The sequence below is a fragment of the Bacillus rossius genome, chromosome 5 (assembly GCF_032445375.1).
Source record: "Bacillus rossius redtenbacheri isolate Brsri chromosome 5, Brsri_v3, whole genome shotgun sequence".
In the NCBI taxonomy this organism is placed as follows: domain Eukaryota; kingdom Metazoa; phylum Arthropoda; class Insecta; order Phasmatodea; family Bacillidae; genus Bacillus; species Bacillus rossius.
The window spans coordinates 16,370,782-16,393,151 of NC_086333.1; the positions used below are offsets into that span (position 1 = coordinate 16,370,782).

Here is a 22,370-nt window from a genome sequence, read left to right on the forward strand (position 1 = left end):
TGGTGGACGGACACCGGCGATTACCTCACAGGATGGGAGGAGTTTGTGCGGACATTCGAGAGGCGCTTCAACGGGCCACAGGCGCGGGCCAGCTGTCATCGGCAGCTGTACTGCACGACGCAGGCGGACATTGAAAGCTTCGAGGCATTTGTGCACATGAAAATGCGACTCTATCGCCGTTTGGACACTGGGAGGCCGACGAGCGAGATCCTCCCACTCATCTACGAGCAGCTGTCACCGGACTTGAGACCATTCATGCGGGGCGCGACCGATTTGGAGCTGTCCGAGTTTGTCGAGCGGGCAAGGGAGGTGGAAGGCGACTTGCGTGCCAACCGGGAGGAGAGGACGCCGTTGCGCCCGAGGCGCGAGACTCGTGTTCAGGGACAGGTGGCGCCAGGGGACGCTATGGCCTTGGTGCCTTATGCAGGGTGTCTACTGGTCACGGAAGTCACGGAAGTCACGGAAAAGTCATGGAATTTGGGGTAGGGTCACGGAAGTCACCGAAAAGTCACGAAGTTTGGAAAGAGGGCACCGATTTTTTTTTGTGGAGAACATAAATGTGATGTAACTCGCAAAAACCTCTGGAACACCTGTTTACTTGCCCTCCCTTCGATAGAGATAACGGCTGAAATATCCATCTTTCTCGCTATCTATCTCACTGCGCCGTCCGTAGTGTTTTTTCTTTGTCAAGTGCAAGCGAGGAGAAAAGAATACCGATCGATTACATGATGTAACAAACGTACGAGAACTATTGTGTACGTACTAGTACAATGGGACCATATATCTTACCAACAAGAGCAAACCCAAACATTAAGTGTAGGATAATAATCGTGTTTGTACCACGTGCGAGTATCGTGGGACGCCCAGGGCTGACAAGCACACTTCGAAAGCTGTTGCGTTGTTAATTATTTATTTAAGGAACAGATATATCGTTTCCGCCCTTTTTTTTATTCAGTGAGGATGTAAGGTTTTGTATGTAGGAATATGTTTTTTTTTTTAAATAATGACGCTGTAACTGCTAGACTGGTTCTCACTTTCACCTACGCTTCGATCAATGTTGGCAATATGTTATATGCTTTGCTCTCACATGAAACAACTGCGTTTGTTTGGATTATTCGCGGACGGTATTTTTTGGTGTCCTTGCAGTTATAGTTTATTATGTTTCAGCCAAACATAATTTATAATTAATAATATGCCGGCGTACAACAGTTTGGGGAGGTTAAGTTTATTTTTTTTTGATTTCGTGGCCGCTACGTTTTATGACGCATTATTTACAATTAGTAAACGGCCGGCGTTTTTTGTAATGATATTTCTTTGTGAAAGAAGTAGAAATGGGCCCCATTCTCACTAATTAACAATCTGTAATTTATTTTTTATTAAAATTACAGTGAGTTGGTTAAGTGTGTATATTTTCATGTAGGCCAATCTGTTTTAACCGCCCACAAGGCTCAATAGTTGTAGACTGCCCCACGGTTCACTATGTTGACAGTTTTTTTTAATGAATGAAGTGTTTGTGTAACAGTTTTTTTACAAGATGCCGGGTAAGTGCCACTTCCAAGAGATGTGGTTGGAAGAAGAAGGATGGAGAACTTGGCTGAGAAAAGGCAAAGATAAATTTTTTGGTTTTTGTTCTCTTTGTAAAAAACAAATTGATGTGTCCCACTCTGGTGTGAATGCAATAAAAAGCCACGAGAAAGGCAAGAAGCATAGTGAATTTTCCAGTTGCCTGAAATCTGGAAAACAAAAAACTTTGTCTTCCTTCAGAGCTATACCCATGGATACTGACGGGCCTTCCATGAGTGTTCCTCAGGCTAATACACCCAGTCCATCTTTGCCAGAACCTAAGCCTAGCACGTCTGCTTCTAGCCAAGAACATACTGCTGAACCATCAAGGCTGTCAACTTTCCTAGTTAATGACAGTGTGACAAAAGCAGAGATTGTGTGGGCAACTCACTGTGTTTTCACACATGCTTCATCCCGCTCGGGAGAATTAGCAGTGAAGCTGTTTCCCATTATGTTCCCAGATAGCTCTCTAGCCTCTAAAATGAAAATGCATAAGGATAAAATTGCATACAGCATAACATATGGACTTGGACCCCATTTTGCGAAATGTGTGTCACATAGTGTTCAGAAAAGCCCATTTTATGCTTTGTCAATTGACGAAAGTTTAAACGATGTTTGCCAAAAGGGGCAAATGGACATTGTTGTAAAGTATTGGGATGCAGAAAACAGTTGTGTTTGTACAAAATATCTAACATCTGCTTTCCTGGAGCATTCAAAAGCTGCAGATTTGCTCAATAATCTTATTGTATGCATTGGAGAAGCTGACCTGTCTCTAGGAGGCTTGGTGCAAATTGCAACTGATGGACCCAATGTTAATTTGAAACTGATTTCCGACCTGAAAAGTTACATGAGATGTACTCTTGACAGCGAAAAAGAAATCTTGGACTTAGGCACCTGTTCATTGCACATTGTAAATGGTGCATACAAAACAGCTCATGCAAAAGTTGGTTGGCAACTTAATGAGTTTCTTAGAGCACTTTACAGTCTTTTCAAGAACTACCCATCTCGTCGTGCAGTTTATCAACAGATCACTGGCTCCAGAATGTTCCCGAAAAAGTTCTGTGCCATACGATGGACTGAAAACTCATCTGTGATGAAAAGGTGCTCAGAAATTATTCCACATCTGAAGAAATACGTTACAGACAAAGAGATTGAAAAGAATCCTCCAAACTCCCAGAACTTTCATGTGGTAAAGAAGGCCTTGTTGGAAGACCCAGTACTAGAAGCTAAGCTACATTTCTCTGCCATGATATCTGAAGAGCTGGAAGAATTTTTGACATGTTTTCAGAGAAACGATCCCCTACTGCCTTTTCTTTATCAAGAAGTTTTCCAGTTGATGAAGAACATTGCGAGTAGAGTGTTTACAAAATCTGCAATGGAAAAGGTTGTTAGTGCATCCCAGTTAAAACATTTGAATGTCAAAAATGAGACTGACCTAAGAATGCCAGATTCTATTGAAATTGGTTTTGGAGCAACATTTTGCCTAAAGAAAGTAAAAGAACTACACTCTCTTAGATTTAAAGCAGATTGCAAACAGTTTTTGTTACAGTTGTTTTCCAAGCTTGAAGAGAAAAGCCCTTTAAGGAAGCGAATTGTGCTTGGGTCCACTTGCTTATCTCCTTCAGTGATTGTCAAAGATGTCAGAACCTCGAGGGCCAAGATTGCCATTGAAGAACTTATTTCTCTCAATCACCTGTCACCAGCAGATGGGGATGTTGTGTTAAGAGAATATGCTAAGTTTTGTGCACTTCCTGAAGTTCTGAAAGCAACAAAGTTCTTTAACTGGAAAAAGGATAGCCTAGATAAGTTTTTGTTTCAACTGCTAAGCTCGGCAATGGAGAATGCCCATAACCTGTTTGTTTCTTTCATTCAGCGTTTTTTGATTTGCTTTCATGGTAATGCAGCAGTTGAGAGAAGTTTTTCTTTCAATAAGGAGTTCTTAGTGGAAAATCTTCAAGAGAAATCTTTGGTTGCCCAAAGACTTGTTCATGACCATGTGTCTTCTCTTCCAGGTGGGTTTAAAAATAAATGCTTTCTGAATGTAAGTTAGACTTAAATATTTCTTTATCAATAATTTTAAATCTCAAATTTTTTATGTTACAGGTGGAATTGAAACTTTTTCTCATACTATATCTAAACAGATGATTTTAAACTTCAGAAATGCTGCATCAAAAAGAAGAGATGACCTGATGAAGAAGAAGATTAAAGAGGATGAATCTGTGAATGCAAGGAAAAGAGCAGCACATGAAATTACGCTCTTAGAATTGAAAAAGAAAAAAGTGCTGGAAGAAAAGAAAGAAGAACTCTTAGAAATAGACAGGGATTTGAAAAAACTTAGGAACAAAATATGTTTATAAATGACAGACTATATTTCAAATACCTGTTAGTTTCGCCTATTTATTTATTTGTAAATTAAGTCATTATCGATTATTTGGATTTATTTTTCATTACCCTCCAAAGCTGCTTAAAGTAAAACTTTTTTAAGGTCAAGTTTAGCATTTTAAACTGCATGTGATCCCATTTATTTAACAATAAGCTTAACCGTTGATAAGTAAACTAGACCTATATTCAATATCCGTTTTAATTTAATACAATTTTTAGTAAAAAAAAGTCACCAAAAATGACAGAAAGTGGGCTCCAAAAGTCACCAAAAGTCACTGATTTTTGGAAAGGAAGACCAGTAGACACCCTGCTATGGGGCCCAGCCTCCCCCACGTCACTCAAGACCGCAACTCGAGGCTAGACCGGAACAAGCAGCCAGGCGGGACGGGCGGTATGCGGACAGAAGGGCGAGTGGCAGCAGGCCACCGCGGTGTCAATATTGCACCTCTGAGCAATACCACTGGCACGTGGACTGTCCGACACGGGAACAAGTGTGGCGGAAGATGGAGGCCGAGGGACGCCGGCCGGGAAACTTCCAGTAGGGGGCAGCGATTTAGTCGGCCACTGTCCCCAACGCACCCGCCCGACGATCACGAATCAGTCACTGTCGGCGGACAGAGAGAGGGGTCGCCGACAGGAATCTTCAGCCAGATTCACGGGGAACAGGACGAACGGGCAAACGTCATCAGAGGTCGCGACGTCATCCGCAGCACATCAGGGTGTACCAACACAGCTGGCACCACCAGACGTCAGCGGCGGGCCGATACCAGCAGTCGCCGGCATCACGTCATCGGCCGGCGCGGCCGAACCCACCCGGCCGCCAGTCGCCCCGGCAGCCCCCACAGCGAACTGGGCCGCACCTGTCTGCCTGGGACGGCTGGGGGAAGACGAGGCTGCTCTGCTCCGAGTCCCGGTGCTCCTGAACGGGCACCCCGTCCATGCTCTGGTGGACACGGCGGCGAGCCACTCGTACGTCGCTGCTCACCTGGTGCCGGAGGGGAACTGGAGCAGTACGAGGGGACCGTCCTACTGGCCACCGAGGGGACCAGCGCGCCCACCTCTGGGCGCGCCCAGGTAACCATCGGCATACGTGACCAGTCTAGTCAGACGAGCGCCCTAGTCGTCCAAGGACTCCGAGATGACCTGATCCTGGGCCTACCCTGGTTGGTCCAGGAGGACGCCACCATCGACATCAGACAAGGTAGGCTGCACGTGGGTCGACGGGGCCGTCGCACGGTGTACGGCGTGGGTCGAGCAGTTCCCGCCCCGCCAGCCAACCTAGTCCGACTGGCGGACATTGCCAATGACGTGCCCCCTGAGTACGTCACCCTGTTCGAGGACATGTTGTCACAGCACCCCCAAGTCTTCGCAGCCACGGACATGCTAAGGCGCACGACAATGGCAGAACATTCTATACCTACCAGGCCCCACCAACCTATTTTTGTAAAGCCCCGCGGTTTTGGACCAGTCGAGCGGGGAGTCATACAGAAACAGATTACAGAAATGCTCAGGGACGGGGTGATCGAGCCGAGCGAGTCCCCATACAATAGTCAAGTGGTTATGGCAAGCAAGAAGGATGGGTCTCTTCGTTTTTGTGTGAACTTTAAGCCAGTGAACTCAGTAACAATCCCTGCACCCCCACCCCTCATAAACATTGCAGATTCCCTAGCGGGATTGGGGGACGCCACTATTTTCACATCACTAGACTTAAAGAACGGGTACTGGCAGGTCCCTGTCAAACCCGAGGACCGCCCCAAAACAGCCTTTACCGCCCCGGATGGTCGCCGATTCCAGTTCTGCGCCATGCCGTTCGGGCTGATGGACGCCCCCACGACGTTTCAGACCATGATGGTCCGCGTCCTGGATGGGTTCGTGGGCGAATTCGTCACGGCCTACCTGGACGACGTGATCGTCTGGTCCAGATCGTGGGAGGACCATGCACGACATCTTGCTTTGGTCCTCGAACGGTTGGCCAGGCACGGCCTCACCTGCGCACCACATAAGTGTCACATCGGGGCGGCGGAGCTCGAATACCTGGGGCATATGGTGGATGCCGCGGGTTGCCGACCTCTACCGAAGCACTTAGACCTCATAGAAACTAAGTCAGCACCACGCACGAGGAAGGAGTTGCAGCGCTTAATGGGCCTCTTAAATTGGCTACGCTCCTTCGTTCCGGATTTCGCGACGGTGACTGCTCCTATCACCGACTTGCTCTCGCCCAAGACAAAGTACAGGTGGACAGCCGAGGCAGACTGCGCCCTGGAGGCCGTCAAGCGCCTGTTCCGGAGAAGTCATGTCCTCGCCCGTATGGCACCAGGGGAGCCCCTGTACCTGCAGACGGATGCCAGCAAGGTGGGTATGGGGGCGGTGCTATACCAGGTCGGCCCCGACGGCGAGCGGAGAGTGTTGGAGTATGCCAGCTCCAAATTCGGGCCGGCCGCGAGGAACTATGACGTAAATGAGCAGGAATGCTTGGCGGTAGTGTGGGCGGTTAGTCGCTACCGGCACTACCTTGAGGGCAAAGAGTTCACTCTTAGGACAGACAGTCAATGCCTCAAATGGCTAAACACGATGCAGGGCCGCAAGTCTAAATTTACCAGGTGGGCCATGACGCTACAGAACTATGCCTTCCAAGTCGAGCATGTGCCGGGGAAAGCGAACCAGCTCGCGGACGAGCTTTCCCGGCACCCTGACCCGGCAAACGTCTACGAGGACGGAGGATCCTGGGAGGACCTGCTTCCTCCACAGGGTCACTCCTCAGCTATAGGGGAGTCATCCGGGCGTGCCGCCCTGTACGCTGTGACTCACCAGCCCCAGAGACTCGGTCGCGAGTCTGTAGACACACTAGCCGACCTCATCAATGCTGTCCAGCAGGTACAGCTGGGAGACGCCGCCGCCAGGGCCGCTGTCGAGGCGTGTGGCGCCCAGGTGACACCGTACCAGAGGGTGGTAGACGGGGTCCTGCAGAGTAGGGCACCTGGGGATATGGAGTCATGGCGAATTTACGCCCCGGAGGGAGCCCGATCCGCCATCCTCGCCTACTTCCATGACCACCGGCTCGCGGGTCACCCCGGCGCAGAGCAGACGGCGGAGGCGCTGCGCACCACGTTTCACTGGCCGGGGGTGGCCCGGGACGTCCGGGAGTATGTGAGGAATTGTCTCCGCTGTCAACACTGCAAGGCGAGGAGGACAGATGGTGAGGAGCAGCAGCGACCGAGGCGGCCCCAACACCCCTTCCACACCATAGCGCTAGACATCATGGGTCCTTATCCTCGGAGCAGCAAGGGAAGGAGGTTCCTCGTGGTAGTCACAGACTTGTTCACCAGGTGGGTGGAGGCCTACCCTGTCTCCAACGTCCGTTCGGGTACACTAATCGCCCTGTTGGACGGGGAGGTTTTTCCCCGGTTTGGATACCCGGCAGTAGTTTTGAGTGATAATGGATGCCAGTTCACGGGTGCCAGATGGAAGCAGGCATGTCGAAGATGGGGGGTGGACCATCATACTACCCCCACATACCACCCAAGGGCCAACCCAACCGAGAGACGGAACCAGGAAATTAAGGCGCAGCTCCGTCTCCGGTTGGGCGAGGACCACAGCAAGTGGGACTTGCATATTCCGGCTCTCCTGTACAGTCTGAGACGAAGGACGAATGCGGTTACGGGGTACACACCGGCAGAACTAGTCCAGGGGCAGAACTTGGCGCTGCCAGGCGAGTGCCGCGTGGCGGCGGCCGCTACAGCAGGGGAGTGGGGCGAGTCGCTGCGGGCAGAGCTGTCGGAGAAACGGGAGCAGGCAAGGCAACATCAGGAAACCTACCTCCGCAAGCACACGCCACAGACGGATAGGCCACCGCCCGTGCTAGCGCCGGGGGAGCAGGTGTTTGTGCGCCAACACCACCTGTCATCCGGAGCCAAAAAGTTCTGCGCTGGGTTAGCGCCAAAATGGGCGGGGCCCCGGCCCATTCTACGTCAGGCAGGACCAACGTCGTACATAGTACGGACGCCCAATGGAGGGCGTACCAAAATTCATAGGGACGACCTCAGACGTGCAACGGACGTGGAAACGGACACAGAGCAGCCCGGGAGTCCGGATTGGCCGCCAGCATTGCCGGCGAACACGCCCCAGGGAGCGTCCCGGACGTCAGAGCCACGTGGTCCGATAGGCCCCCAGGCCCCGGGGGAGGCAAGGGAAAATGTGCCAGACGTTACTCCCACAGACATCACTCCAGCACCAACGTCCACGGACATACTGGAGACAAGGCCAACAGACGCGACAGAGGACGTGATCCCGGATGACGAGACACGAGACGTGACTTCCGCGGCTGCGGGAGACAGGACACCAGGCAGGGCTGAAGGGGAGGAGGCAGAGCAGTGGCCTTATAGCCGGGAGCTGTGGCAGTACCTGGAGACAACGTTGGACTCTCTGGAGAGGGGTTGGAAGGGGTGGCCCGCCCTTGACACGGGGCGGCAGGCGTACCGGGACGGGTCACGGGAAATTGTCACGGAACCAGAGTCGGATGATGAAGGGGAGGGGGTCAGTGAGGAGCAGGGCCTTCCCCGCCATATCTCTGGGGGCGGTTGCGACATTTCTGAGTGTCTGGGAACAGATGTTGAGGCGAACACAGGGGACGAGGAGGAGCGCCGCCTGCGCCAACAGATGCAGTGGACCGGGGGTGAGTGCCGTTCGGATGACCCGACCCCCACCCTGTTCGACCTGTTTCCACAGGCTGCATCCACACCTAAGGCGAGTCCGCACGCAGATTTTCCCCCTCAGGCAGGCCCCGCCGCGCTCGTAGTAAGCAAACCCGCTACACCATCTCGTCCCTCCAGGACCCGCAGGGCCCCTGAATATCTGAAAGATTACGTGTGCCCCACTCTGACCATGCCAGTGCGCCGCGACGTACCCATACCCAGGTGCAGCGTGATGAGCCTGTTACCCTCCTGGGAGCAGTGCGAGGTTGACCCCCAGTGTGACCACACAGTGTTTGAATTATCCCCAAGTGCGTCGAGTGATACCTAACTGAGAGACGTTGCCGCGCATAGCGGCCTCGTGGGAGGGGGGGCATTTGACGTCGACCCAAGTGCCTACCTAGCTCCCTACAGGCCGTTATGACGAGGCAACGCCTCTCCTGCCAGTTAGGCATAATGATATACCAGTGTGTGTTGTTTTTTTTTTCAGCGGACTGTAATCTTTTATATTTTTGAAGGGTATTGTTGTGTTTGTACACCGGGCGACTGAGGTCCCGCCCTGCCTGCGAAACGTCATGTGCTCCGTGGGAGACGTTGACGGGAGGGAGAGACGCGCCGGGAGGGGAAGCGCCGCGCGCGGAGCGCTCAGTCGAGTCAGTCGCGAGGGAGACACGGTCGCGAGTAGTCGCACAGTCGCTGGGCAGACGGCCCCGAGGAGTAGTCGCGGAGTAGTCGCTGGGCAGACGGTCCCGAGGAGTAGTCGCGGAGTAGTCGCTGGGCAGACGGCCCCGAGGAGTAGTCGCGGAGTAGTCGCTGGGCAGACGGTCCCGAGGAGTAGTCGCGGAGTAGTCGCTGGGCAGGCGGTCCCGAGGAGTAGTCGCGGAGTAGTCGCTGGGCAGACGGCCCCGAGGAGTAGTCGCGGAGTAGTCGCTGGGCAGACGGCCCCGAGGAGTAGTCGCGGAGTAGTCGCTGGGCAGACGGTCCCGAGGAGTAGTCGCGGAGTAGTCGCTGGGCAGACGGCCCCGAGGAGTAGTCGCGGAGTAGTCGCTGGGCAGGCGGTCCCGAGGAGTAGTCGCGGAGTAGTCGCTGGGCAGACGGCCCCGAGGAGTAGTCGCGGAGTAGTCGCTGGGCAGACGGCCCCGAGGAGTAGTCGCGGAGTAGTCGCTGGGCAGGCGGTCCCGAGGAGTAGTCGCGGAGTAGTCGCTGGGCAGACGGCCCCGAGGAGTAGTCGCGGAGTAGTCGCTGGGCAGGCGGTCCCGAGGAGTAGTCGCGGAGTAGTCGCTGGGCAGACGGCCCCGAGGAGTAGTCGCGGAGTAGTCGCTGGGCAGACGGTCCCGAGGAGTAGTCGCGGAGTAGTCGCTGGGCAGACGGCCCCGAGGAGTAGTCGCGGAGTAGTCGCTGGGCAGACGGCCCCGAGGAGTAGTCGCGGAGTAGTCGCTGGGCAGACGGCCCCGAGGAGTAGTCGCGGAGTAGTCGCTGGGCAGGCGGCCCCGAGGAGTAGTCGCGGAGAGTCGCGTGAATCGCGGGAGATTCTCGTGGCGCGGTTGCCTAACAAGCGGTCACGATTGAGACGCGGGAGAAGGCTTGCAACCTACAGAGACTTAAAACCTATCCTGAACATCGGGAAGTTAATAGTTATCGTGTCAGTGCCAGCGTCGCACGGACTTTCGGTGCGGTACGGAACGGCGTGGCACAGCCCACGGAGCCGGGCTTCACCCCAGACGGACGCAGGCAGGAACGGGGCCAGCCCCAAGTATTCCGTGTTAGTGGGCTAATAAATCATGAGTCGATCGTTGAATTTGGTATTAGTCATTTCGGGCACCAGGTTGACGTTCCCCGGAGGCCACGAGGCCTGAACCCCCTCTACCACGAGCAGCCGGGCAGCTGCACTTTTCCTGGGGAAAAACCTGGGCGACGACAACCTGCTATTTTCCAATTATACAGGTTTAAACACAATTTTTATGCTATTTTCGGTTAATTTTTTATTTTTTGGGGGCCAAAATTTGTCCAATTCGGTTATAGCGAGGACACGGTTATAGCGAGGATCAAACCCGAAACCGTGACACCTCGCTATAACGGGACTCTAGTGTATTAGTGCTCATAACTGCTTCCTCGCACTGACGACTGGTGAAATTAAATCACTGCTGACTAGACCTTACAGCTGCTACTGCCTCCCGGTGAAGGGTGAAATTAAACCTTTGCAGTGTTTTTAAACGAAACCTTTCATATTGTTTGGAATTTATTTTGAGTTTAATTTGAAAAATTTTACATACTAAATTTTTGTTTTATAGATAAAATAATATTGATTCCTTATTTATTATATCATTGTTCTTTTAGCTCAATAATGTAACAAGCACATCTTAATTTTAAAACATATATGGGAACTTGATTAACACCAAGTTTTGGATGGTTAATTTTAGAAAATTTATTTAAATTAAAATAAAATGACATTATTAAGATTAAGCAATAGCAGTTTAAATTGTATATAAATGGTCTTATACATATATTCTTACAGTAGCCCATATAAATGGTCTTAGAATAATGATTTTTAACACATTAAAAATTTGTTACTTAAGTTTTTATGTCCTTGGCTTCAACTTATTAATTTGTTGAACTTGTTGATTTTGATGGCTCTGATAAAATATTTGCAATTATTTTACTCATTTTTCTTCTTTTTGGTTCTTCTGTCATGGTCTCCACATTTAATTTGGTCTTGTTTTATTTTCATTATTTAAAAATATTCTGCTAAACTTTCATTTGGTGAACTTTGATTTTTTTTTCATTGTTTGGTGGTATCACTGTAGGTAGCAGATTTCACCGAATGTCACTGCTACCTGTAGAAACTGGTCACAGGTATACCTGTGAAATTTTGATTCTGGTGAAGAAGTAACTGGTATGGATTTCACTGCCCACCACTAATATTAACTAACGGATTATCCACGAAATCGCTTTGCTTGATTAGGTAATGCATAGAGATATGAGAGTACTATATTAAATATTTGCCACTGCAAAAAAATATTTCAAAGAGAAAAGTCATACTAATGTTATATTATTTTTTAGTTATGCTTTCTTTCACACACACATATATATGTGTTTATATTTATGTGCATAAAACACCAACTTTAACAGTACAAATAATACTTTTCTTTAAATGATTCATGCACTGGGGAATTATGAATTTTGCAATTTTTGGACATAACACCATTGTAGTTTTGCGCTGTTTGTCATGGAAAAAAATTCAGGAATGAAAATTAAGAAATAAAAATTAAAACACAAACCCACAATCAACAAGCCTAAATCCGCTATGTCAAACAGATAAACAAACATTGAACCTAAACAGGTATTTTGTACAACACGACAATGACAGCACAGATGAACACATTCAATTTTAAATATCAGACATCACAAAAATTCAGTGGAAGGAATTTTAGTAATGGAAAAGATAATAACAACACAGACGGACACAGTAGTCTAACAACGACAAGACAGGCAACAAAACCTTGGACAACGCAGCAAATATACGAACCCAACAGTGAAGATGAACAGATAACAACACTGGCGAACATAGTAGATTTCGTATGACAAAACAGTTGCAATGTTTCTGCAATTGGCATCTGTTATCATCAGGCACAAACCCACTAGGTCGATCATATATAAACCTCCTGTTTTCCACTGGCTGATATCAGTCTGTTTGTGCCTGATGATAGGAACAGATCTCAGATCCCGAAACATCGCAACTATTTTGTCATAGGAAACCTTCTGTGTTCGTTGTTGTTGTAGTCGTTGTATTGTCCATAACATCTGCCCTGTTTTATTGCATAATAGTCGCACAAATATTTTAGGGCGTCAAAATTTGGATAGAAAAAAACCTCTCGCGTAGACGTCGCATGATGTTTTTGGTCCCGCTATTAGATTCCAAGTGCTTTGTGTAGGTATCTTTTCCGTATAAAACTATGTATTTTAAAGTAAAAATCTAATATTTATTCGGAAATAACCATTTATTTAATTAACGGGAATACGAAGTTGATAGATGTGTAAATTTTTTTTTAAAGACATTTTTAACCCTTAACTGCTGTCGTGGGGTCCCTGTGGGCAGGGTAGATGTTTGTGTCCTGTTATCTTATCTCTGTTTCCGCTGAGGCAGCTGGCCTCCAGTTGCTCTCGAATGCTCACCCGACGTGGCTAGTCCAACACTGGTGTCCTCCTTTGTGCTCCGTGTGCCACTGGCCCCGTGGGACCCCACAACACAATTAAGGTGACTTTTTTCCATACTGATATAATTTTTTTATGGATGTTTTTGTTCTAAATTACGATGTCTGAACGGTCTAAAGTTTTAAAAATACGAGCAGATAACACAAATTTTTCGAGTGTAGTGACAGGGTGGTTGAATCAGATAGACAGTGACATTTCAAGTGTTGAAGACTCTCGCGAGGAAAGCGACTGTTATAGAAAGTGAACATGACACTGATTCTCAAGAAAGTGGTGATGGATATGTCAAGGAATGTGAAAATAAACAGGTTAAGGCTTTTTATTGTAAGAATGAATTTTAATGGTCAGCAGAAGAGCCAAAGAGAAATTTAGAGTACTTGCTCATAACATTGTGAAACTTCCAGGATTGCAAGGTCCTCAGCAGAAAGAAAGTGAAGTTGACCCGATCACCGCATGGAGTTACATTTTTACTGATGATATGGTCACTGACATAGTCAAATGGACCAACGTAAAAATTCGGGGAGCACGAGAAAAATACTGAGAGATTGTGACATTACTGAAATGAGAGCACTTCTTGGACTGTTGATATACACAGCTGTATTCAAGTCTAACCATGAAAATGTGAGTACAATTTTTGCAACTGATGGAACAGGCAGAGAAATATTTAGAATGGCAATGTCAGCTCAAAGATTCCATGTTCTTTTGGTGTGCCTAAGATTTGATGATATCATAGAAAGGAGAGAAAAAAAGAAATATGATCCAGCATGTGCTGTATCTGCATTGTTGGAGCAATACAACCGCAACTCGCAAGCGGCTTTTTTGTATTGGTGCATATGCTGCAATCGATGAGATACTAGTTTCATTCAGGGGTCAATGTCTTTTTAAAATGTATATGCCCAGCAAGCCAGAGAAATATGGGCTAAAAGTTCAGTGCCTAACAGATGAAAGAAACCATTATGTTTACAACACTTATTTATACTATGGGAAAGGCAGTGATGGAAGAGGCCTTTCTGCCGAGGAAAGAAAACTTTCCATTCTAACTCAAGCGGCCCTCCATCTCTGCCAGCCTATTATTCAAACTAACAGAAATGTCACCAGAGACAATTGGTATTCATCAATTGAACTAGTAGAGACATTCCTAGAGAATGGGTTGACTTTGTTGGCACTCTGAAGAAAAACAAACCTCAAATACCAAAACAGTTCTTACCATCAAGAGAGCGGGAATTTGGATCGTCCGTATATGGGTTCACAAATCAAATGACACTACTTTCACACGTACCAAGAAAGGAAAAGCAGTGCTACTAATATCATCTATGTGTCACAGCAAAGAAGATGACACATCCTCCAACAAGCCTGAAATTATCAGTTTCTACAATAACACTAAAGGTGGAGTTGATACAGTAGATCAGATGTGCGCAAACTACTCCAGCAGTCGGCGAACTAGGCGATGGACAGTGGCTGTTTTCTTTAGAAACCTTGATATTAGTGCTGTCGATGGATTTATTCTTCGCCAATCCTACAAGAAGAGAAAGGTAATGGAAAGAGCGTACTTCATGAAAGCTAATTGAGCCCTACCTGAAACTTCGAGTTGTGAATACTCGGCTACCTCGTTCACTGGGGCAAGCAATAGGGCGTACTCTTGGAACTGCACTACCAGAACAGAGCCAAAGGGAAGAGAGACTGTCACGAGAAAGTCGGAAAAGATCTCAGTCCTGCCCTGCTTCTAAGAGAAAGAAGACAACATATATTTGTGCATCGTGTAGAAGTCCAGTTTGTCTTCAGTGCACCAAGAAGGTCTGCCCAAGCTGTGCAGAAGATTCTGGTGATGAATAGGCTGAAACATTATATTTCTTTGCTTCTAGAATTGTTCAAGAACTGTAGTATCTTCCTTCTTTCCTTACCCAATTGTGTTTTGAAAGATAACGATACTGTGTTTATTAGCATCACATATTTCCAGCCTTTTCAAGAAATTTATTTGTGAATCAACAACACTTCTGCCACATAAAGACTGCCTATTTTTTTATTACTCAAGAATGTTTATTTGAACAGACATAAAAGTGTACGTACATTTCAATTATGAACAGAGCACATAGAAATTCAGTTTTTGTAATATTTTTGTAATCTGTGACTGTAGCTTTATTTATTTACTGTTTATTCTTGTTCATAAACTTTTATTATAACATATTTCGGTCATTAAAAAATAAATTTGCATGGAATAAATAATTTAAGGCTTGACTGGAAATTGTGATATCAAATGTTTTTTGGCTGAAAAAAAAAAAAAAACATTAATCATATATAGTTGAAATTTTTTAGTTTTTAAATTTTACTAAAATTTAGCTTTTCAGTACTTTCTCATACTACAAATCGTGAATCTATCGAGTATAGCCCAACTAATTATTATATTAGCACAACTAAATAGTTAGCTTAACAATTCATTAACTTTTTATATGATGGTCAGTAAAAATATGTATTGGTAATGTGTACATAAATTAAAAATTACCCAATTGTATTTTTTGCAACCCTAAGAATGTGGAGAATGTTTGAGAGATGCAACTGCAATTTGTTAAAATAAAGTAATATTATTTAGATTTTTTTTTTAAATCGGGCCCCCAGGGACCCAACAATATTCTTTGTGTTACAAAGCTGCACATCACTAGTTAAGGATTAAACATTATATCCTTTATCTGTTTGTCTGTGTCGCCGCGGTGTACCGCTTATAAAAATGTAGTCAGCGCTATTTGGCATCATTCATGTTTGGTTATGTTGCTTCCCGTATAGAGCGCACACATGTATTCGAATATCAATTTTGATATCTCACCGATTTCATGCAACGCATGCTCTCTGTCGAGTGCCGAGTTTACTACATTTGATGGCCCGCTCTCTTTTGTGGTGTCTACTACGGTGATAGTTATGTGTTAGTTCAGGCTCGCATTCACATGCACATTTTGTTTTTCTATTTAAAGTTGAAGAAAGATTTTTGTTGCATGACTAATTAGTTTAAATTGTTTGGCGTGCTCTTGTATACACCACTTTTTAAACGAACATACTTTCCATGAATGGGTTTTGTTTTTATGAATAACTTTACCTAACAAAAAAATTTTTTTTCACATAAAAATTGCACCCCTACTTTTCAAACTTGATTTTAGTATAAAATGTGCTAGATTATGCAATAAAACACAGTATTATTTTCATCATTTTGTTTGTATATTTGCTGCGTTGTCTAGGTTTTGTTGTCTGCCTGCATTTACTGTTATTGTTGAAACTGTCTTGTTAGCCCACTGTGTTTGTCTGTGATGTTATTATTTTGTTGTCCATAATACCTGTTTAGGCTGTTTGTTCGGTTTATCTGTTCGACATAGCTGTTTTAAGTATGTTAATTGTGGGTTTATGTTTTCATTTTTATTTCTTAATTTGCATTCTTAATTTTTTTCCATGACAAACAGTGCAAAGCTGCTAATGGTGTATGTCCGAAAAATAAAAATTATCTCATCTTAAAAAGTTTTACATTCCTTGACTTTTTGTTGTCAGTATCTGGTAAGAAGTAGATTTAGTGTTATTTTCCTCACGTGCTTAACCTTAATTAATTTACAGATATTAACTATGAAAGTGTTATAAAGATAGAGGGAAAAGATATTTTGGAGCTAAATTCTCGAAACTGTATTTTAAACAGTGTGTCTGCTGGGTAATAAAAGTCTATGAATTTCCCAAAGAGTCAAAAATTGTAGAAAAGTTCTCGAAAGTCACTACGTGCAAAGTATGTTTGCTTAAGTGTGCTTCTTTTGATTGGAATTTCTTTGTGTCCATAAGATAACTATAAGATTTTGATGCACTTTGAAAATTATGAAGGATGATTAAAATCAGTCCACTTTATAGCTCATCAAGTTGATATTTGATAAGAGAAGAGTGTTTGTTTCAGTACACAGAGGAGGAAATAGAGTGGTATGGCCTGACCATGTTTGAAGCCATCAAGAAGCAAATGAACCTAGAAGCAGAGTTGTTCAAGCCAAAGCCTCTGAAGCACCTGTACAGAGCACAACTGCTGCAGAAGCTACGAGACGGCACAATACCAGAGGTTGTGGACACCCCTGAGCAGTAAGTAGTGGACTCTACATCCCGGGAGTAGTTCATAACTTCTGTTATGTCATGCTGGAGACAGACTTTAAGAAATGAGAAAGTTTTAGCAGGAGTGGGGATAAAGCCAGTTCCGCGATAACCTGGAATTCAGTAGGAATCGAGAGAGAGAGCAGTAGCCAGTGTGATTCCGTGGGAAGCACTTCCAGGTTAGGCAGCTTGCTGAGTCTGTGTACCAGCGATGATATGTCTCACAAGACATTCAGCTGTTTTACCGTATTTACCTGAATACAGGCCAACCTCGATTGCAAACCCTTTATTTTGATGTCCCAACACCGAAATACAAAAAAAAAATATTTTTCCCTCATATAGTATCACTTTTACTAACTCATTTTTCTAAATCCTTCATAGCTGCACATGGCATCCTGCTGCAATGTTTTCCTGTTAGGCATTGTGCAACTTTGCGGTTGTAATTACTTAAGAAAGCTCTTTTCTTGTTTTGGAATTGGAATTATAGAAGTGTCACATTTTTGAACATGATCACAGTTAAGTAATTGTATATATTCCTAAATATTACACTGTAAAATTCTGCTTATTTAACTTATCTACCATAGAGTAAGGTAAACATTATATTTAGGAATAATATATATTTAAGCATTTACAAGCTTGCCATTATAATAAATAAATATGAATATGTTACATTCCATTTTGTTACAAAGATCAGAAAACTTATGCTTCAACATTCTATTGTTAAAACTTGTAGGCAGTTGGAAGGTATGGAACACACACTGATAATTCGCTATATTATCTCCTATGTATATTGGACATTCTGTATCAAACATACTTTTACACTGCAATTTTTGTATCTTGAAGTTTTTTCAATTTCAACATATTAATTAATTATTAAAGAGAAAGTTTGGCTGTCTATCTTTTGTTTGTCTAATTCACAGTATGGAGACTGTAAGGCCTAGAGCTGTGACATTTGTTGGGTTGAGGGGGGGAGGGAGAGTTTCGGGGGTTTCATTTCCTACTCAAAATGATTTTTTTCCCTCGAAATTTGTTTAGATTTTTTTTTATAAACAATCATATTTTCCCAATAACCTTTGACAACAGCCATTGCATTGCATGTACCTTCTTTGTCTCCTAGAAAATCAATTACAACATTGATGCTTTCTTCATCCCCTGGCAAATACTATTCTATTGTTGATGCTTTCATCACCCCTTGGCAACTGATATTGCATTGTTGCAGGGTACGAAGAAAGAATCTATTATTGTTGATTCTTTCTTCGTACCCTGGCAACTGCTATAGTATTGTTAAGTCTTTCTTTGTCACCTGGCAACTGCTATTGAATTGTTGATTCTTTCTCCGTCCCTTAGCAACTGCTATAGTATTGTTAATTCTTTCTTGGTCAACTGGCATCTGCTAGTGCATTGTTAGTCTTTCTTCATCGCCTATATATTACTATTGCATCGTTGATTCCTTCTTGGTCCCCTATCTACTGTTATTGAATTGTTTATTCTTTCTTCGTCCCTTGGCAACTGCTAATGTATTGTTGATTTTTACTACGTCTCCTGGCAACTGCTATTGCATCATTGAAGCTTTCTTTGTCCTCTGGCTTCTGCTATTGCATTATTAATGCTTTCTTTGTTCTCTGGCAACTGCTATTGAATTTTTTATTATTTTTTCTTCCCCTACTAACTGTTATTTCTTTGTCGATGCTTTTTTCGTACCCTGACAACTGCTATTGCATCGTTTATTCTTTCTTCGTCCCCTGGCTATGCTATTTCATTGTTAATGCGTTGTTCATCCCCCGTCAAATGCTATTGCATTTTTGATGGTTTTTTTTATCCCCTGGCAACTGCTATTCTATTGTTGTTGCTTTATTCATCCCCTTGAAACTGCATTGTTTTGTTAATGTTTTCTTTGTCCCGTGGCACCTCCTATAGCATTGTTGTTGCTTTATTTGTCCCTTAGGAAATTTCTTGTATTGTTAATTCTTTATTTGTCCCCCTGGCATCTGCTATTGCGATTTTAATGCTTTTTTCATTCCTTGGCAACTGCTATTGCATTGTTGATGCTTTCTTCATCCTGTGGCAACTACTATTGCATTGTTGATTATTTTTTCTTCCTATACCAACTGTTATTGCTTTATCGTTGCTTTCTTAGTCCGCTGAAAAATGCTATTGTTGATGCTCTCTTCATCCCCTGGCAACTACTATTGCATTGTTAATTTTTAATTTGGCCCATGGCAACTACTTTTGTATTGTTGATTCTTTGTTCTTCCCCTTACAACTGCTAATGCATTGTTGCTTTTTTTTATCCCTTGACAAATTCTATTGTATTGTTGATTATTTCTTTGTCTTTTGGAAACTGCTATTGCATTGTTTATTCTTTCTCCATCCCCTGCAAACTGTTATTGTATTGTTAATGCTTTCTTTATCCCCTGGCATCTGCTATTGCATTGTTGATGCTTTATTTACCTTATGATTTTAACCTAGTCCCTCTGTTATTATCTTTGCAATCATATAACATGGTTTTGCTTGGATAAATATGAAAAGTTTTAATCCAGGATGGCATACCTTTGTTTATATTTGTTATTGTTATCTTAATGTTTTTTTATTTTTGTAATTAATATTTATAATATAGATTTTAGTACACATACAATATCATATTAAACAAAACCTTATCATCTGTTTACTTACTATTTGTTTTCTTTTTTTGCTTTTAGTAAGTTTACTGTGACTTTATTGCAATGATAAATTTACAATGGTTTATCTATATCATTTCATTAAAACAATGTTTAGTACCTTAAAGATTTTCCTTACTCAGAAATAATGATTTGAATTCATGAAATTACATATAAACAGAATATAGTACATCACATAGACAATTAGATTGACAGACAAGTACACGAAACACTACAAATACTAATCAGCAAACATAACATAAAACGTTCTGTTAATTACATTTAATTAAAACCATAAATTCCTCCAATAATATAGAAATATTAAAATCAATAATGATTTCCTAATTACTAGGGAGGGCATGTTTAAATAAAATGTGCAGTCATTAATTTCAAATTCCAGATAATATCAAATGAATTCCAATTCGATAAAGTTCTCATGGTTTTGCATTTAGCAATATTCAACAAAATAATTGGGTGTCTAGCTCGTGGTCTGCACTAAAACTCCCTATATGAAGGCCACTTAGATTTGAGGCAAGCTATCATGTGCTAAAATGATTTCAGTTGTGGGTCTCTAAAATATCTGAAGCTAAGTTAAGTATATAACCTCAGATAAATTGATTTTATAAGCTGGTTTTAAGTGGGGGACGGGTGGTTATTAATGGAGTATGGGAAAATCTAACACCAAAACTTTTTTTTTCCTGTAACTAGAGGCTGATTTATGTTCTTTTTTCATCCATACAGCTACATAGAATCAAACTGTACTTCGTAAGATTTCACTGAATGCATGATTTATAAGAACTTAATCTGTCTTTTATCGGGTAAAAACAGCCTTTACAGATTCCTTAATTCATAATGAGACACATGAGAATGTCGGTAGTGTGTGCCTGGGCACCACGAGATGTTTAATGGGCATGACCTGGCAGACACTCCATAAAAGGTCAACACTTAAACTGCCGTACTTAAACCTCCGCAACCCTTCCAGACCTGGTTCACTCGGAGTGTCGGACACACTTACACAAAGAGTGGGCTCTTAGAGGCATCACACACACCTGATAGCAGAAGTGTTTGCGTGATCAAGAACTGAATGCATCTCACTGTTAACATGATTTATAGGCATCATTTACTTACATATCTCTTTCTATAATACTGTAAAAGCCTCCTGGCAGGAATTGTATGATTTTAGTCGGTCATTCTCGTGGCAGACAAGTTAAGTTAAAAGTCTTTAGAAAGGGTTCAAAACTATTATTTAAACAGTCTGCCTCCCGAGACTGGTCCCTAAGATAATAATAAAGTGATTTAGAAAATTAAATTGAAATAACAGAAGTAATGGGTCAGTGATGCAAGTGACGAAGTCCCTGTGGTACAGATGCTTTGTACCTCGAGCAGTGTTGGTTGAAGACTGGGTCGGACATCAGAAAATGGCCACTGACAGAACTCTTCCAGCCTTGCTGATGACATTTATTATTTACTAGATCTGTTCCGCCTACGTCATGAAATTTGTACATTAAGACACTTCAAATGATTAAAATAAATTAAGTTACATTCTAAAACCCATTACAATAACTGTATTTGAATATCTATAGTTTGCAAATAATAGTGCTGGCTTCTCAGGTGTGTGTTCCAGAATGTCTGAGTCTACTTGAGTATAACAAAATTAATTATATTATTTAATTGAAGGTTGCTCGTAGCTGAAAAGAAGTTAGAGCCCTTGGGAGATAAAGAAAACAAATTGCAAAGTTATATTCAAACATATTTATGGGAACGTCGCACTGCTCCTAGCGGTAATCACTTGCACCCTCCTCCTAGGCTTGTGCCACATGTACATAGAGCCGGGGGATCATGGGTAAAGAGGGAGGTGGCGGCACATCGGGCTCAAGTGGGCGTAGCCCTGTATAACGTCAAGGTTCAGACAGAAGCTAGGGGTGATAACACGTATTCCATTGACAGGGAATGTTGAATGGTAGCAATAAAATAGTGTAGGATAGTGTATCTTCCTCGTGTTGGTTGTACTACCAAGGGCAATAGTGCTCTTTTATAACTATCAGGTGTATAGTTTGTTCTATACCTATTTTTTTTAATGTGGTGGTGAAAGGAGAACAGCAATAAAGATCTGTGGAAGAGGAACACTTGTATTAAGTAGTTATGGATTCATGTAATTGTTTACTCATCATCAACAAATTTTGTAAAAAAAGGGGGTTGTCTGTAAAGTCGGTTTACAGATGATAATTTTCCATGATAACGTCATAAGAAAACATTTATGAAAAATTGCATACAAACCACATTAACTTTTCACTTCACTTTATAAACAGTTGACAAAACAGTTCACGTGTAGGTTGTGTGCTGCCGCTGTGTCTCTTCTACTCGGACGCATCCGCCGATGGAGTGGAAGAGAGATAGATGCGTCACAAGCCGATCGTGCCACTCTATAGCTTGTTCCGCGCTCTTGCTTACACGCTCGACTCAGGTGAAACGTGACAATGAGTCATGCTTTTTTGTGCGTGCAGCCGGTGTTCATCGATTTATAAGACGTTATCATGTCAATAACTTTTGTTAATTTGTTAATTGTAAACCAATATCGGAATTACGAAACTTACACTACATATTTTAAAATGTAAAACAGTTAATCAGTAACTATTATTTTAGTTAAGGAGACTATAAAGAATTTATCAGTAATATAATGTATACAAATTGTAATCTAATCTGAAAGGTTGATGTACCAGTTTAAGGGGAGCACTTATCTCTCACCAGATGTTTTCCTTCGAACGTGACT

The 22,370-nt window shown here is 43.6% G+C and overlaps 2 protein-coding genes across 4 annotated transcripts in view; both read left to right on the plus strand.

The window, feature by feature from the left end:
- Positions 1-22,370, plus strand: part of LOC134531613 (large ribosomal subunit protein bL28m) — a 63,192-nt gene that overhangs the window by 40,104 nt on the left and 718 nt on the right. For 2 of the 3 annotated variants that reach the window (XM_063367364.1, XM_063367365.1), the window contains exon 5: positions 16,759-16,934. In XM_063367364.1, the coding sequence (XP_063223434.1) occupies positions 16,759-16,934 (176 nt within the window). Of the gene's footprint in view, positions 1-4,039; positions 5,020-16,758; positions 16,935-22,370 lie in introns of those variants that run through there. The other variant, XM_063367363.1, reaches the window with a different exon arrangement.
- LOC134531611 (uncharacterized) lies at positions 1,535-3,935 on the plus strand. Its single transcript, XM_063367362.1, has 2 exons — positions 1,535-3,575; positions 3,667-3,935. Exons 1-2 carry the CDS (start codon positions 1,535-1,537, stop codon positions 3,918-3,920), a joined length of 2,295 nt encoding a protein of 764 aa, XP_063223432.1. The 3' UTR covers positions 3,921-3,935.